General features: G+C 44.8%; 1 protein-coding gene across 5 annotated transcripts in view; it reads right to left on the reverse strand.

Moving 5' to 3' along the window:
• The window catches only part of INSC (INSC spindle orientation adaptor protein), a 136,528-nt gene that overhangs the window by 88,187 nt on the left and 30,029 nt on the right, over positions 1 to 18,312 (reverse strand). For 3 of the 5 annotated variants that reach the window (XM_032168020.2, XM_032168018.2, XM_032168019.2), the window contains exon 1: positions 12,125 to 12,253. In XM_032168020.2, the coding sequence (XP_032023911.1) occupies positions 12,125 to 12,180 (56 nt within the window). In that variant the 5' untranslated portion in view covers positions 12,181 to 12,253. Of the gene's footprint in view, positions 1 to 12,124; positions 12,254 to 18,312 lie in introns of those variants that run through there. The other 2 variants (XM_032168017.1, XM_032168016.2) reach the window with 2 other exon arrangements.

Here is an 18,312-nt window from a genome sequence, read left to right on the forward strand (position 1 = left end):
TTAAGTGTTATGTTAAACTGCTTTAGGCTGCACTCTGTTCCAACATCATGTGCAGTAATGTCAGGTAAAAACTATAAATGCATTCTTACACACACATCCAGCTATTCCTATTGTTTGTCATGAATTTTCACGGCAGTAACATGGGATTTGATGTATAGACTAAAAATGGTTTAGCTTTGTTTTTTCTATTCTGTTCTTCTCCCTACTTTAAAGAGAATATTACATCACAGATGTAGTGTGCCCATTACCATCCTGATACCTCTGCATGATTCTGTGAAATGCAGGTGACGGTATAGAAATCACCACTAGAGGGTTTCCAAGAGCCAGTTCTCTCCACCATCTACAAGGCTCCAGAACTCTTCATCAGCCTCCAGCCACCACTTGGGTACCTTGCCTCCATCATGCCCTGGCTCCACTCCCAAGCCTCAGGCTCCTAAGGAGGATTCTCCATTTTCAGTTGTGGGCAGACCCAGGGACAAAAGATCCTTCACCTGGGGCTGCACTGGCAGCTCTGCCCTCCAAACAGACCCCCAGGTGCAACAGGCCAGGAGAAGTTGCCTGTCTCAAGTCCTACAGCCAGTGCACACTGGGGCCAGGCCTGGAGACCTAGTCTCCAGGGCCTGCTCAGAACAAGCCCCATTCTAGGAACTGAGGCTACAAAGTTGAACAGGAGAACATCCCAGCCTTCATAGAGCTCAGCCAAGACCCAAACAGGCAAAAAAAAAAAAAAAAACAACAACAACAACAAAAAGAAAACACCAACAACTCAATCTGGTTATAATTATAAGAGTAGTGGAAGTGTTGAGCTCCAGCAAGGAGTCAGGCAGTGTCCAAGCCCTCTCTATATATTATCTCCTTTAAGCCTGCCCACAGTCATGTGAGGGAAGTACTATTATTATCCCCGTTTACAGATGAGGAGACTTTTGTCTGGAGAGGTCACATGGTGAGTAAATAATGGAGCCATTACTCAAACCCAGGCCTCTAGAGTTCAGAGTCTCAGCTTCTATCACCTAAACACCACACTACCATCAAGAAGCTGTGAGCAGGATAGGCTACGATCACAGAAGACAGAGGGCCTGACTTCGCCTGGGAATATTTACACAAAGGAAGTAACATTTGCTCTAGTTCTTAGAGGAGAGGAGTTGCCAGGATGACAAAGGCAAAAAGACTTCCACATAGGGGAGACACCATGTACAAAGGCCCAGAGGCATATGGCCAAAAAGTCATATGGCAAGAAGTTTCACTAGACTATAACATTAGGGGCCTCTGAGGGAGGGGCTAGGAACGGGTCTGAAGAGAGAAACAGGGACTAGTTGATCAAAGACCTCGAATGCCATGATCAGGGATGTAGATTTAATCCGAAAGGCAACTTGGAGCCACCAAAAGCATTTTAGAGCAGGGAAGTGACAACAATTGTGCAAAGAATCAGTAAAAAATGAATCACAGCCAGGTTAAATCCTAGGCAGGAGAGTAGCCTGTTGGGAAATGATAGTTATAAAACAGAAAGAGAAGAAAGACAGAAGCCTGAACTAAGGCAATGGCATGGGATAGGAAGATCTGGGAGGGACAGGATAGGATATGAGCGTGAAGAAAAGGAAAGAATCAAAGTTGACTCCCCTGGTTTCTCTTGAAGCTGCTGCCCTCGCTGAGACAGGAAACACATCCAGGGAGGAACTGTTTTCATTTGGTTTGATTACAGGGTGTGGCCTCTGACAAGTGGAGAGCACAAGGCCACAGCAGAAGTGGGGGTCAGGCCTTGCAGAGGGGCCCATCAAAGGGAGCCCCAGCTTTCTCAGGAAGGAGACTGGACCTGGTGAATCCCACATGGCCCCACCACAAGCCCATCTAATACCAGCCACGGTCACGGTGCCGCCACATAATAAGCGCCCTTCTCAATTTGGGGAGTCTAGGGACTGCGGCTCATTAAGGTTTGGACTGTGTTAGTGCTGAACATCCCATAATTGCATAGCTTGCCTGAGTCTCTGTCATTAGCTCGCTGACTCTCTGGGCTCCACCTCTCCTACTGGATTTGCTGCTTGACCCCAGTATGAAAAGTCTGATTAAACAGAGCAGTTCTGGCTGTGTGATGGGGGCTGCCTGCTGCCCCTGCCCCTTCCAACTCCCAGTGGGTCAATTGTCCTCAGCCATAAACTTCGAGCTGCCATCTCACTATGCATGAAATCCTTCCTTTGCAAGTACGAATGACTGATCTTATTACTCATACAGAGGACGGGAATTGAAAATTGAGGTCAAGGCAGATGGAATGGCAATGAGTCACATTCCCTTCATGGTGGAAAACCACCAGAGTCAGGAGCTTGTAAGGTCCCTGGCCAAGGAGCTGGAGAGGCCAGGGGCCAGGACTTGGGTTTGATTTCCGTAGTCTCCACAGTGAACTGAAATCTGAAGTTGATGCTATTAAGATTGTCCCCTTGCCTGGAGAGCAAGGAGGGCATCCAAGACAGTGAATGTGGCTCCCAGGAGTCCTACCCAACTCCCAGAAGTTGCCTATTCCCCAAGTAGCCCTGTTCATTGCATTCTGATGGAGGCTGTCCTGAACATCTGGAATGAGGGGACTGAGTCCTAAAATTTGGGCTTTCTGAAGTCTGGCAGACTCAAACACAAAGCCAAATGCAACTACAATCATCTCCACATACCAGGCTACAGGCTGGGTAAGTTTTTTCTAAGCTGGAATTATGCAGGGTGGAATTGGGGTGGGAGAAGGGAGTAGCGAAGTCTCATACCAAGAAATTGCAGTATGAAACAGTGTTCTCCCTACAATATTTCCTCAGGGGTATTCCAAAGTCAGAAGGAATTAACTCACACAACAAAAAGGGAGGATTACCACCTATAGTGCATCTTCAATGTACCAAGAACCTTCTGCTCCAGGTCTCACTGTGGTTTGATGATTGGAGATTGCCATCCCCATTCTACAGATGGAGAAACTGAGGCCTAGAGGCATTACATAACTTGTCTAAGACCTCATTGTTAATAGTGGCAATAAAGCTAAAATTGATTGAGTACTTATTATGTTCTTGGCAGTGTGCTAAATGCTTTATTCAATCTTAATGGCTTAATTAACCCTCAAAACAATCCTGTGAGATTCCCAGAACTGAGATTTGGTAGGCTGGGTGACTTGGCCAACATCACACAATGAATAAGTGGAAACAAAAATCCAGGCAATGTGAGACCAGAGCCTTGTTCTTAATTATTATGCTATGCTCTTTGATGGTTTTTAGCAATTTAGCTAATACTGAAACCCTCAAATCCAAAGCTGGAGCTCTTTCTGCTATGCAAGACTGCCCTTAGGTGACATACGATCGAATTTTTATAGTTTATGATCATATAAAGATGATGGAGTGTCTGGTCTTTTTTCAAACCCTTGTCTGGTTTCTTTCTGAGGAAAATTGGGGCGCATGTTTTCAACATTCAGGACAGAACTTCTGACCCTGGCCTCAACATCACAGACCTCTGATGAATTTGTAGCAGCTGCAGGGAAGCCCAGAAGACCATGTAAGTAGTGATACAGTGGGGAGAGATCCTCATGGGACCCTGACTGCCTAGAGGTCTCCTCATTCCCTCAGTGGCCTTGCCCTGCCTCTGCCCTTGCCTTATGGACCGCCTCCTTCATTCCCCAAAGCCTACCACTTGGAGAAGGTCACTGTGCCTGACCCCTTAGAGGCCAAAGAGAACAATTTTCCCAGCTCAGAAGATCTGTACCCTGGCCTCCAGCTACTGGTACCAGTTCCTTATTCCCAGCTTATCCTGCTGATCTGGTGTCCAGTGTCCCCAAAACTCTAGGGTGAATAGTTTGTGGAAATCTATGCCTATTCTTTTCTTGGCTCATTTTAATTTCTTTTCATTTAGAATGGAACTTTAAAAGTCTTCAAAGTCTGGAATTTGGATTTCTCTGCCTTACTTTAGTCTACCTTCTGTGTGAAGTGGGGAGTTCCCTGTAAATGAACAATTTACTATACCTGAAACACTTGGAAGTGACCTCCAAAACGTACTAAGCACCCCAAGTGGGCCAGGCACTGGGCCTGTGTGCTAGGATTACAGAGGAGAGATGTGAGAATATGGTCCCCATGAGGGCAGGATCATTTATTGCACAGTGACATACTCCCTCTACCTACAACAGCACCCAGTACTTCATAGGCACTCTATAAAGATTTACTAAATAATTGTAAACAAACAATTATGGATCACTGTGCTGCAAATGGCATTTTGAAGTTAACATAGAGAATTAGGGGAGCACAGAGAAGAGATTTGTAACCCAAGCCAGAATATCTCAATAGGTTTTCCAGGCTAGTCTTTAAAGGATGCCCTCAAGTTTCTCAGGAAAAGAGTTAGTATTGGAAGAGGATAGAGCTTCAAACAGAAGAAACACCATGTGCAAAGAAGTAGAACCATGGACTCATGTGTTGGGAAAATGGCAAGTTGCTAAGTGTAGCCAGAGGGGTGGAGGTAAAGTTGAAAATGACTGGCTCAAATTTTGCAGAATGTTAGAATGCTAGGATCCATGTGTTTATCTGTATTATATTCCATCAAGGCAGGGCACCCTAGGTCACCCCACAACCCCACCATAGAATACTTCTCCTGGCTATACCAAGGGGCTTCTATAAAACCTGAACAGGGCACATTTTAGATCCTTAGAGGACTCCCAAACTACTATGCCTTGAAATGTCCATCCCAGCCACAAGGCAAACACAAGACCCCTTTGCACATTTTACAGGAAAGAACGGGAAGAACTTGTTTTAGTCAATGGATTTGCTTTCCTATCCCTGTGGCACTAACATGGGTTATTTTTGTCCAAAAAGAGGGACAAAAGCATTTAAAACTCACTCACAGACTTAGAATGTTAAAGCTGGAAGGGTCCCTGGGGATACTTTTGTCTACCTCCTCATCTTCAGATGAAGAAACTAAGACTCAGAGAGAGAGAAAAATTGTCCAAGAACACACAGAATATCAGTGGAAGTCTGGCCCCTGGCTCCTAATCCATGCTCCCCACTGCACTGTGCTCTCCTGCAGGGGATTTGATGATGAGATTGCAAACTTTTTTCCAGTGAACTTAAATGTAAAGACTAAAAATACTTCTTAATTATTCTTCATTAGAAGGAAACAAAGCCTCTTCAACTCTCTGACTCCTTCAGCCCATTAAATCTTTGGCTCCCACTCAAGGGGAGTATTTAAATTAATCAGGATAAATCTCTGGCTTACCCTTTCCCTCCAAACAGCAATTTTATACTAAAAAAATGAGAATAGCTTGCTGGATACAGAAGAGTGTATTAAAGAATAAAACACAATCCAAGCTATTTAATTTAATTTCTCACCATCACCTGAGACTCCCTAGCCAAGAGTTCATCATTCATTTATCAAACAGCTATTAAACATTTATTTACTCAACAATCCCTTATTGAGATCCTACTGTGTGCATTTTATCATAGTCAGGAGCGTAAATATGAACCAAATATGAATTTAGCCCTTAGGACATTTATCCTTGAGCAGAAAAGATGACATATACATAAATTGTTATTGGCCTACCCAAGGCTTGGCTGAAAGTAAGTTCTTGGTCCAAAGTAAATCTCATTCAAATGAATGAATAAAATTGATTTTTCTATTACAAATAATTGCTATGTGAGAACTCCACTGAAGTGGGGACACAGGGCTTCTAAGATTTACTGAAGGCTGAGTGAGAGCATTAATTTAAGAAACACAACCCAGGGGAGGCAGGACTCCAAAAGGTGGGAAAGCAGCCTGAAGAGTATTGTGACAGTTACATTCCCCTCCCCGGGCCTCAGTTTCCCCATCTTATAATGAAGGGATGGCATAGATGAACTCTGGGGAAACTCTAGCAACAATATCCAATGCCTCTATGATCTCGGTTCCCAGCACTGTACAAAAGTATAAATCCAGCCTCTCTTCTTAAAAATAACTATTGAATCATTGTCCCTCTGCCTTCTCAGGGTCACACCCTATGTTTCTGTGGATTTCTCTTTGGAAATGGGAGAAAGGATGGAATTCAAGTCTAGCTTTGATTGGCCTTCTTTTCAGCTTAAACAACAGAAAAATATCCAATTATCCCATTCACAATTACAGTCTGCACATCTCACCACAAGCATAGAAAATGTCCCAGCAGCAGAAAACTGGCCACAGAACAGAGGTGCACGTATGCAAGCCATCATCTACATGGAGACAAGCTGGCCTGCAATGGCCCCCACTGGCTCAGGGAAGCTAGTTATCTCCCCAGCTAGCCATGGGCAACCAGGAGGTTGCCTGCCACAAGCTGCAGCTGCATCCAGTCCAGGCTCATCTCATATGCCAAGCTGAATGGAAACCATGTGAAAAAGTGTTTCACTCCCAGGGAGAAGTCACAGATGAAAGCCCCAAACTGTATACTTGCTACAAATCCAGGCCTGATCAAGCCAAAAGAGAAGTTAGTGAATAATGACTGAGTTCCATGAGGGCAGGAAACTAGGTCACCAACTAGGTCACCAACATGTCCTCAAGCACACGGCACCATACAAGGCAGATGACCCACACTCCATAAATATTTACAGAAGAACTTTGTTGAAAGCTAATTAATAAACAACTACCTGCATAAATGAGTAAATGATTTGTTTATGGAAAAGACAGAGATTGGTTAGAGTACTACCCAGCACTCAGGTTTAAGCACCACGTAGAAACATGTATCCTAGCTCTCTACCTGTCAGCTCTGTTCTTGAGCAAGTAACTTCACCTCCTCAAGGCTCAGTTCTCTTATGAGATAGACATTGTGATGTGCTACCGAGATTCCTCTTTTGGGCAGGATTTATTGTCCCAGCTGCTGGGGGTATCATTAGCCAACAGCCTTCAGCTTTCAGGCCCTCCAGATGTTCTCAGAGCCATCTCACCTAAGATCACATCCTTCCTAGTTTAGAAAAAATAAATTTAACAAAGTTTATTTGAGCAAAAAACAATTCATGAATCAGGCAGCACTCAGAGCCAGAAGAGGCTGGAGAACTCCTCTGAAGCAGCATGGACGGCAAGCTTTTATGGGCTGAACACAGAAGGAAAACAAAGAAAATGCATGTAATGATTAAAGGGGAAAGATCCTAATTAAAGGTTAGTTGATTTCTGAACAGTAAAGTTTCTAGTTTCATTTTACTGTTGACGTTGGGCTTCAGTTTGCTATGTAGAAACCTAAAGTGTTGGAGCAGCCCCAGCCTAATGGCTTCCCAGTTTAAAATATTTTCTAACACACTCCAACGACAGATCAAGGTGGGACACGAAGGCCCTGGACATTTTGGCCAATGGACAACAACACTGATTCCAAAGCTTCCTGCAAGATCAGTTGACATCACTGAGCCAGGTTTTGCAGCTCAACTTCACCTTCCACCCAGTCCTGCTTCCTTCCTCCCCCTTCCACAGCCATTGATCCCAAAGATGGTCACTAAAAACCACTCTGAACTCTAAACCCCACCTAAAAGGCTGTTCCCATATAACTCAACCTATGACCTCCTGTTTGCAAAATATAGATAATAATAATTATACACATGGGTCATAGTGAAGACTAAATGAATAGCTGTGTGGAGTACCCAGCCCATAACAAGTACTTGAAACTGTAAGCCAACTTTGTTGTAGGGGTTTGCAAAGGCCTGCCTATTAATCAATATTGCCACCCTGACTTTTCACTGGCAGGGATCCAGAGAGAAAAATTCTAAATGCCATAGATGATTTGTGGGATAGATAAGTTATAGAAGGAAGTGGGGAAGGAAGGGGACATCTGGACCCAGCCCTGTGTGGACCCTGGCCTCCAGCTTACACCCCAGAAGGCTTCCCATAAAGAAAGTTAAACCAAAGGACTGAGTCATCTGGATCTTGGCAGAATATGAAGGCCAGGCTGTGACGGCGGAGGGCACAACCCTGGGAGTGTAAAGCCTGGGCCCAACATGCTGACCACCATGGCTATGTTCCAGCAGCACCACCACCATGCCCAGAACCAACAAGAAGATCAGCATCCCAGATGGAAAGATGGGAGGCCAGAGGAGCAAATGAAGACCAGCCAGGGACATAGCAGCTACAATCTCCTGCTATCCAGGAAGCTCGTCTCTGGCCCCCTTCACTTCCACCAGTAAATCTTTGACCACCCCCCAGGGAGGTACTTAGACCAGAGATTGCGTCGTTTTCACTACCTGGTGGGAGGGAGAGAGATTATTACTGTTATTTATACCAGCAGTCCCTAACCTTGTCAGCACCAGGGACCTTTGGCACCAGGGACTGGTTTAGTGGAAGACAATTTTTCCATGCAGGGAGGCTGTGGGTGGTGGGTATCACATTCCCATAAGGAACATACAACCTAAATCCCTCACGCGAGCAGTTCACAGTAGGGTTCGCGCTCCTATGAGAATCTACTGCTGCCTCTGATCTGACAGGAGACAGAGCTCAGGCAGTAATGCTTGCTCTTGCTGGCCACTCACCTCCTGCTGTGCGGGGGCCCAGTTCCTAACAGGCTGAGGACCAGGAGTGGGGACCACTGATTTCTATGACCGGGGAAAGTGAGGCTTGTGTACTGCAGAGCACCCTGAGGCTCTAGAGAGACCTTCTTTCCTGGATCCAAGCACTTCTACTACCCTTTAAAGAAGCTGTCACTGCCACTATGTTGAAGAAAAAACAGGTGCATAGACCGCTTAAACAGCCACTCAAGGTCACAGAGCTGGTAGGAGGTGAATTGGGATTTGAACCCAAGTCTGATTCCAAGGTCTACATGCTTTCAACCACTTAGCCCCACATAAGAGATTCCAAGAGTAGAGTTTTGTTCTTTTGCTTATTTTATTGTTTTTAAATATGAAAGCATCCCAGGAGACTCAGATACAGAGCTGAGAACCACCACACCCTGTCAGACCACTTCCCATCACTCATGCCAGTTCAGCAAGGGATCCCAACTTCTGGCCTAGGAGGCTGTTGCTCTTGACCTCTACTCTCGCCTAGGAATCTGCACCTAGAACAGCCCTTTGTGCTGCTATTTACTCACAAGGGTCTCAAATACTAATGGCCTCACCCATATGATTTACCCAGGCTGCTGGATGCTTCCATGCAACATGGCAGTACTTGTTTATTTATTTTTGTGCACTGAGGTAAACAATGGCACTGCAAAATGAAATTCAGTTTCAGTGGAACACAACAGAAAGAAGTCAATTATCCAGCATGAATTATTTATTTGAAGACAATAACCATAGTGTTATTCCCCACAAGAGAGGCCTTGGCAGCTTGGAACAGGAGTAAAGAAGACGTGACTGCTACTATCTGCCTATTATGCTGCTTCAGATTGCATCATAGGCAAACTAACACTTCTGACATTCTGTAACTACACATGCGCCTTCTCTGTGAATGTGGACCATGCATGGGCCCCTGGAATATACACAATTAACAGGTTGCTAGATCCAGGGATTCTATTCCCTCAGTGTTCTGGCTAGGCCTGGCAATGCTAGGCTTTGAACATATTAAAGGAAATACCACCCTCTCGCTGTTGCTCACCCCACCCTATCAGAACTGTAAGGCTGAAGACATTGTGAAAAAAAAGATTTCACAAGCTACATCCTTTACGGCCAGCCATAACTCCTGATGTTAGGTCAGTCTGGGGTTTTCCTCCCAATGGATTTGCTGTGCAAGATCAGTTAGAAATAATGCCTTGCCTCCTAATAATTTGATTCCTAAATCATTTTCATGTAATTTAATTTCCTGTGACCTCAAGACTTCTGAAGAGGTTGCAAGTGGGAGAGAGAGAGGGAGAGATAGGTCAATGGTTCTCAGTGGCCTAAAATGGTCCAAGATCTGATCTTTGCCCCTCATTCTCTACTCAGTGCACCTATTGCTCATGGGAAGCAGGAGAAATTAGCGTTGATTAAGCAGGTCCTATGCTCCAGCCAGGGGCTTCATACATATCATTTTAAATGCTCCTAACAACCCAATGATGCATGTATAAATTATCCTCATCTCATAGATGAAGAAACTAAAGCTCAAAGTTATGACTACTATGTAGCAGAACCAAGAACCAAGCTGGAGCGTTTGCGCTCCTAACCACTGTCCTAAATGTCCCTGCGATGATGGCTTCCTCAACCCCAGCACAGGTTCAGATCTGACCATACCAGGACTGCAAGGGGGTGTTTGGAGAGATCCCAAAGCCCTATAGCCAGAGCTGCTGCTACCCCCTGGCTACACAGTTCCCAACCTACTATTTGGACAGGAGAGACTCAGGCTTCACTTCAACCAGGATAGTTTCACTTTTTCCTGGTTTTAAATATTAGGCTGTTGAGAGTGTCTGCCTATGATTTCTTTTTCTCACTCAGGTCACTTGCTGAGGATTAAGGGTCAGGAGAGGAATTTCTGGAAGAATTTCCCCAGATCACCTACGTGAAGAGCTCCAACACACAGCAGCAGGCACTCAATAAGTAATGGCTCTGCATATGTAGCTCTCGATGTGTGACACGTACTTTGCATATATAGATGTATTTAATCCTCACATTAACTCTATGAAGCAGGTGCTAGTTACCCCCTTTTCTACATGAGAAAAGTGAGGAACAGATGATAGAGTTCAGGAACTTGCACAGACCACACAGCTAGTAAGAAGTATAACTCAGCCTTGAAGCCAGGCAGTCATGTGTACAAAGCTGACCCTACTTCCCCGTCTCATGAAAGGCCATCAGCCATTCCAGGCTAAGGCAGGCCCCTTCTTTAGGAAACCACATATATCCTGACAGGTCTGTATCTCATCATCTCTGAGTTCCACCTTAGAGGTGCTGTGTGCAAAGATAATTGGACCCCTATATGATCTCTTATTCTTGGCTTCCAGCTGCAGAGGAAATTCTGAGTGGCATTTCTAACCATGCTCTGAGTCCTCAGGAACATGTATGAATTGTATATCACATCCTAAAACCTCTTTATAATGATGGCTTTGTGGGTGTGTACACAGAGGCTAAACCAGTTCCAGTAGACTTTTAACAAATAATAATTTTTTTCTGATTTTAAAAGCAACACATACTCCAAAACAAATACTCAATAACCAAACAATATCGAAATTAATGACATAGTAAGATGAAATCCCAAGTAATTCAGATGGAGGGATAAGGATAAAGGTAAAATGTCAGTGATACATGGAATATGTAACACAAAACATTACAAAATAAAACAATGGTTTCATAGTTTTACAAAAGATACTTGGATTGTGTTGCCTCAAAATAACCCCATCAAAATGTCTCAACAAAATAAATAAATAAATAAGGCTAAGTGGAATCCCCAAGCACTCTGAGGTTACTGAGCTCCTCTATAGACCAAACCTACATTACAGTGACCAACTTTCCAGGTTTGCCAGGACTTTTCAAGGCCACAGGACTTCCATACCCAAATCAGTATAGGCCCCGGCAAACTGGGACAGTTGGGCAGCAAAGATCTAGCACCCTGGTGCTTCTAATACTGGTTCAGGTTCAGGCTCCAGGACCAGCCACATCAAACCTGCACCTGCCTTACCACATCTTCCAGCTGTGTGCAGGCACCTCTGGTGGCCCCAAGTGTCTTCTTCTTCAGACAGGATGTTCTCAAGCCCCTCTCACCTTGTTATCCGGGCTTCACCTTCTTCTCAGTATGTGCCTTTCCCACCCTCCCTCATTGACCAACTCAGGACAAGTACTTCCCAAGGATCAGCTCTATGCTCAGTTTTCTCCTTGATGCTCTGGGCAAAAGAGAAGACAACCAAGGGTAGAATGACACCTTCCAAAAGCCTCAGAGAGGGCCTCCACTAATGCCAAGGACCCCCAGTGGCTCTAGTCCCCTAGCCAGGCAGGATCAGGAGCCTCCTCTGGCATCCTCTATGTTACTAGCACACCCATTCAATTCTTTGTTTCATGGTCAGCCTCAGCATTAGACTTCAGCTCATTAGGGGCTGGGATATGCCTGATTTTTCTGTGTCCCAGGGCCCAGTTCCATTAATATTTGCTGAGTGAACATGACATCCCCAATACCTTATGCTCGGCTTCCTCCCCAGAAAATTGCGTGGGAAGATGGGGTCACCTGCAGCCTCAGGATGCTGGAACTGGGCCTCAGTCAGGGTTCAGATGGGGCAGGCCTGGCCTGGAGTGACAGCTGTAGGACTTACCGCTGACCCGGCAGGGTGACGGAGTCCAGGTGGCGACCTCCAGGCAGTGCCATCATGTTGATCCCAATCTGCAGCAAGGCCTGCTCGCAGTGGTTGTGACCCTGAAAATAGAGGGCAGGATGGCACAACGAGGCCCTAAAAGAGGAGGTGCAATCACTTTCTCTCCCGGTCCCAGGCCACAAGGAACCAAAGCAGACAAAGAGGTAAAGCCTTTTAGCCCTCTTCTTCTTTTGAACCATTTACACTCCAGTATCCTCACACAAGTAAGGCAGAACCCAGATTTGATCTTGTTTCTAAGTCCCTAGCCCACTTTATATCTCTAAAATATTTTCTTATTCCAATTGCCAAATATTTGCCTGACTTATTTTGGTATGTATCAAATATTGGGACACACAGCCTATATGTACTGCATAGGACATACTTGTACTAAAAAAGTATCTATGGTTTATCTGAGATTCACATTTAACTGGGCATCCTGTATTACTTGCTAAAACTGGCAATTCTATATTCTAATTCCCTGGCTATTACCACTGTAGAACTGGCTTATTCACTGTGATTATGCTTAAGTCTGTCCTGGAAAATGTGACCCTGTTATTGGCATAGTGGTTGCTTTCCCAAATCCATTCCACTTCAGATAATGTAATTGCACCCAAATTGCCAGTGATTGGTTCAGAAATAGGCATGTGGCTCAATTTAGGCCAATGAGCCATGACAGGATTGCTTCTAGGAAAAGTGTTCTTTCTCCCAACAGAGAGTTGCAAGATGAGGCAGTATGTCTCCTGTTGGACTTGAACAAGGGAGCATATTCACTTCACTGCTGCTAGAGACCATCTTGCGATCACGAGCAGCACTAGCTGGAGAACAAAGTTAGCATACCAAGAAAAAAATGCTGGGTCCTTGATCACTATGCCACTGAATCAACTAATGCTGGAGTCTGGCCCAGCTCTAGGCTTCCCATTATCTAAGAAAATAAAAGCTCTTGTCGTTTAAGTCAGTCTGAGTGAGGGTTTTTGTTCTACACAGCCAAAAGCATCCTAATGAATAAAAGTAATCCAGGTTCTGGGGACTCCCAATCCCAGCACTGAGGATATAGCTGGCTTCCCTGTGCCTCACATTTAAACCCAAACCAGCTACCCACCTGTTTGTATTTTTCTCCCTCGCTTTGTCCCTGCTGTGCTCCTGGAGGCCTTTTTGTACACAATCTCTTTTTCATTTCTCTCTCTCTGCCAACTCCTCCAAGCCCATGAGTAAGCCCTCCCTGAGGAATATGCAGATTCTGTCACCTTTGCCTGGGCACATCAACAGAAGAGTCTTACTCCGTGATTACACGGGAGCCCTATAGAAAAGAATGGAGGAGGAGCACTTTAATAATGATGTGGGTGAACACAAAGCACTCCTCATAATGCTGGGAAGAAAGAAGAAAATGGTCAGTCTGAAAAGTGTGGGGAGGCAGGAGCCCAGAATAAACTAGGGTGCTAGATATTTCCAGACACTTACTGCCGTTGCCTGTTTCTTTGTCTGTGGAGCTTACTAGACTGTGAGCTTCTTGAGGATAGACACCACATGTGTTTCTGGAACTGAGCCAAGGGCCAGGCACTTAGCCTGCACTCTACACGTCTGTTGAAAGAATGAGAGGGATAAATTTTTAATACATTGATGTTGAGCCCCATCTCTTCATCTGTAACTGAGGATAATAATATCTATTTTAATAATATAAAATAATAACTATTTTAAAGAGCTAGTATAAGGATGACATGAGATTAGGAATGTGGAAGTATACGGCCAACGTAAGAGCTAAATAAATAGTTAGCTGTTATTATTGTTATGTCCTATAAGTCTGCTATGTGCTCAGCTCTCTGGTCAGCTATGCTAAGGGAGATGCAGAAAATGAGATACAGGTCACTCACTCAGCACAGCGAGAGGCTCAATGAGCGTTCATTAGCATGTTATCACCATCGTTATTTCCATCATTATTGTCATTATTGAGAAGGTATATTTTTGGAATCTAGCGAGCCAGTAGACTGAAAGGGATGGCACAAAATAAAAACTAGGAAGAATAAAATGAGGCGTTTGCTCCCTTTTGATATGTTTGACTAAAGTACAAAAAAGGAAAATACCAACTTCTCAGGGTAAAAGCTAAGATGTGATTAGATGGCAGTGAGCAAGTAGATTTTGTTTTACTTCAATATCTTCATCATTGAGAAGAAAAGGGGCAACGTAAAAATGTTGAAGTGGCGATTAGAGCCTAAGGTAGGAGAGGAGACAGGAAAATACTAAGAAAATTCCAGGGCCCTTTGAAGTTTGGACCAAAAGGAAACTGTAGGATGAGGTGAAGCATACATACCACAGAGTATTAGAGGAACCTCTGACTCTGATTCAAGTCATCTCTGAGGGACCCAGAGAAAAAAAAAAAAAAAAAAGTTGTCATGAGCAGAAGCCTGAATGCAAGAAAGTGTTCTGAATTTCTAAGAGGCAGATTCCGGAAATACAGCTCTGTGACCATACATTCTATAGCCTATTCTGGATGACCAACCTGTGAACTCTTCGGAAAGAAGCAGTGAGCACAAGAAGCCAGCTAGAACACAGCAGCAACAAGGCAAAACAATTGACTTCTTTTCCTTAGGAGCCTCTGGGCTGTTAGCTGAGGGAACTGCGATAAGCCTAATATATCTTGATTTTTTAAAGCACCCCAGTGAGGTGCCATCATTCATCTTTTTGACCCATAGCTTCCCAGCAGTTATGCAGGGGGAGCTGCCAGCTCACAAAACCTTGCTTCATGTGATCTCTTGTGTTCCCAGAGGCTGGAGAGGCACCTTAAGGACATCTGATTGCATATGCATCACTGCCCTATTCACAGACTGTGTCATTATTGGCTGCCTCTTCACCCCAAAAGGATAAGATTCCTTAATGTCTAAAGCCAAATCTTGCTGAATGTGGGAATGGGAACAGTCCTGACCCAATGACCTGCATGGTCAAAGTCTGGGTTGTGAATCAGATTAGCTCTCAGAGGAATCACAGCTCATTTTCACTAGGGATGAGGAAGAATATCTGGAAGGCGAGATAGGAAATACTTGTTTAGCCCAGCTGATGTTTATAAAGTGTCTATAACAATAATAATTATAGCTAATATTTACTGAGCGTGTGTTACGTGCCAGGCACTGTTCTAAATGCTTCATATAGTATTAGTTCATTTAATGCTATCATCATCCTTTGTTACAGATGAGACCTCTTAAATTCAGTGAGAAGCACAGGTTAGTAGGTGGCAGAGGACTAGAATCCAGGTTTGTTGATTGAAGGGGAGGTGCTGGAGCAGATGAAAATAAGAGCCTGTGTTCAGCCTTTGCTAACAGACAGCCTGACTCCATTCCCAAATGGCAACACCCAACCCAGGGGACCCTTCTCAGACAGCCCAGCACTCTTCCCTCTCACCAGCACTGCCTACTGCTCCCACTTCCCAGACTGTAAATCTTCCAGCTTCACCTAGTGCCAGCCCTCAGTGACACAGCCCTCAGGAAGAAAAGCAAACACTGCAGTCATACGGAATGAGGACGGGTGGCTTGACAATGGGGACATTTCTCTTTTGTTCCTCATTTATTGGCACTTTTGTGAAAGTCATATGGACAGAGATAGGCCCTAAAGGGATCAGGGGAGGGGAGATCATAGTCCCAGTTAAAGCTGCAAAGAGACCTGTTTAAAGCATGCTATCCTCAGGGAAGCTCCTACTGCAAAGTTCCATCTTCAGTCTGAAGCCCTCGCACCCACCCACTCCCACAGCCCTAAGTCAGACTCATCCTGTTGAGCAGACTTGAAGAATAAACTCCTTCCAAAGCTACACAGAATGTTAGGAAACCAAAACTGAGTTCAAGACAAGCCCTTGGTCCTGTACTATGTCCTCACTCGTGTTGCAAAAAGAACATGAACTTTGGAATCTGATAGATTCAAATCCTGTCTTGTACAAATCCTGACCTGATAAGTACATAACCTTGGGAAAATTGCCCACCCACTGAAAATGTGGTTTCCTCAATTGCACCTACTTCCCAGGAGCATCATGAGGATTAAATGAGATTACTTGCAAAAGTCCCCGATATTGTGCTTGGTATATAGCAGTGTCCAAGAAGAAGTACCCTTCCTGTTGGAAGGAAGAGTTAAGAAATACATCTCAGAGCAGAGTTGCTGCTTTTCCCAGGAAGAGAGGCGAAAAGGACACATATAGGAGTGAGCAGGGAAGAGGAAATCCCTCCATCACCTATCCCAGGGCCTTTCCTAATTCACTGAAAATCCCACCATGGATCCTGCAGCCTTGTTTCTTCAGGGCTCTGGGCTATGTAGCTCCCATCAGAAGTGACTAGTTTACAAGAAAGACTTGAAGTCTTAAGTGTCTCTGATTTAATTCAATGTTTGCTGTGACAACAGCTCCATTTGGACAACTCATCTCTGCGCCCACATCCCATTAGAGGCAGCCTTTGCTCACCTCCATTTGGCTAACGACACAGGGTTTGTGGAGGAAATGGAGGCTATTTACAGTAAATTATTCAATTAAAATCAGGAGCAAAGATGGTTTCTGCCATTGTCTAATGGGCCGATCCAGGTACAGCTCCAAGTATGTCTGGGATTGCTTAATCTGCAATCCCATTAGGGCTGTCAATATTAGGGCTGTCAACATGGAAGGGAGAGGGGACAGTAAGTATTGTGGAAAGTAGTTAAGCTTTGGCCGCAGCTCTAGGAACAGGGAGGAGGCTGCTGGGGAGTCGAAGAGGAGTTGGACAGCACCAGGCAGATATGACTCTTTCTCAAAGACTTCAGAAAGTCCAAGAGCTGGAAGCAACAGAGCTGTCCATCATTATGAATCTCTACATTTGGAGCTGAAAAGGCTCTTAGAGAGTACTGCTTTACTGAGGAAGAAATCAGTGCTTTTCCAGTGTTTCCATATCTGTTTCCCATCGTAAAATGGGGCAAAAATAGACAACCTCACAAGATTGTTGTGAGCACCAAGACAATCCATGTGTAAACATTTATCGTTCTTTCTGGCCTCTAACATATGAACCCATTTCCTACATTTGAGAAATATCCCTTTGCTTAAGAGTCTTAGTGAAGTGGAAACCTGTCTCCCAACATAGAAACTTAAAAAGCCAGGCACTTGTTTCCCAGAATCCTTTGCAGCAAGAGTAAAATGCATGACTTAGGTGCCACCAATCAGGCACACAGAGCAGAAGCACGTGACCTAGGATTCACCAATCAGGTGCACAGGACTAGGAGCTTGAGACTGAAAGATTTCTTTCTGAGGCCTTGTGGTACCTGCAGAAGAATCAAGTTCCTCTGTACCTGGCATGCAGATTACACCTTAAAATGGGACTACAATGTAGGCTTTTCTTCAATTTGCCTTCCCCGGTGTGTGCAAAATGCACAGGATTTAGAGCCCAGAGGCTAGATCTGGATGTCTTGCCTGAGAATTATCCTCATCATATTTTTTTCATCTCATGACCGCCTCCCTGGTCAAAGGCATTGGCATCTCTCACTTGGACCTCTGCAAGGGCTTCCTTTCATCACTCGCCCCTTTCCAGACATGCCCCCCTCTAAATTGTTCCCCACACCACCACCAGGGTGATCTCAAGCGCAAATCTAATCACATCAACTCACTGTTTAAAATCCTTCAATGGCTTCCTGGTGCTACTAAGACAAAGACCAAACCCTGCCATGGCCTACTTGCCTCACATGGATCTTGTCCCTGTCTAACCACCCTTCTTGTCCTTCAGCCTTGCAGCCATTCCAGCTGCTGTTCATCCCTGCAGCAAGCCACGCCTCCCCCTGCCCAACACCTTCATGGTACTCCTTCCTCTGACCCCAACAACCTCTCCTCTGTCTCCTCTCACCAAGTTATTCCTTGGTGAGAGCTCAGAACAAATGCCACTTCCTCAGGGCAGCTTCCCTGACCCATGGATTCAGTCATGTCCTTCATTATAAGATTCCCTAGTCCCCTCGGTATTTCTCCTCCATAGACTTTATCACAATTGTAATTAAATAATTAACTGTAACATTAGGGGCTTAATAAGAGCTTAATGTCTTTCTCCCCCGAAGGCGGGGAGCAGGGACTAGAGGAATGTGCCGCTCACTGCCACTGCCATACCCCCTGTGCCTGACATAGGCTGGTGCATAACAATCAATAGACACTTGCTCACTGACTGGGTGGG

Source organism: Hylobates moloch, unplaced genomic scaffold (genome assembly GCF_009828535.3).
Source record: "Hylobates moloch isolate HMO894 unplaced genomic scaffold, HMol_V3 SCAFFOLD_11, whole genome shotgun sequence".
NCBI classification, from domain to species: domain Eukaryota; kingdom Metazoa; phylum Chordata; class Mammalia; order Primates; family Hylobatidae; genus Hylobates; species Hylobates moloch.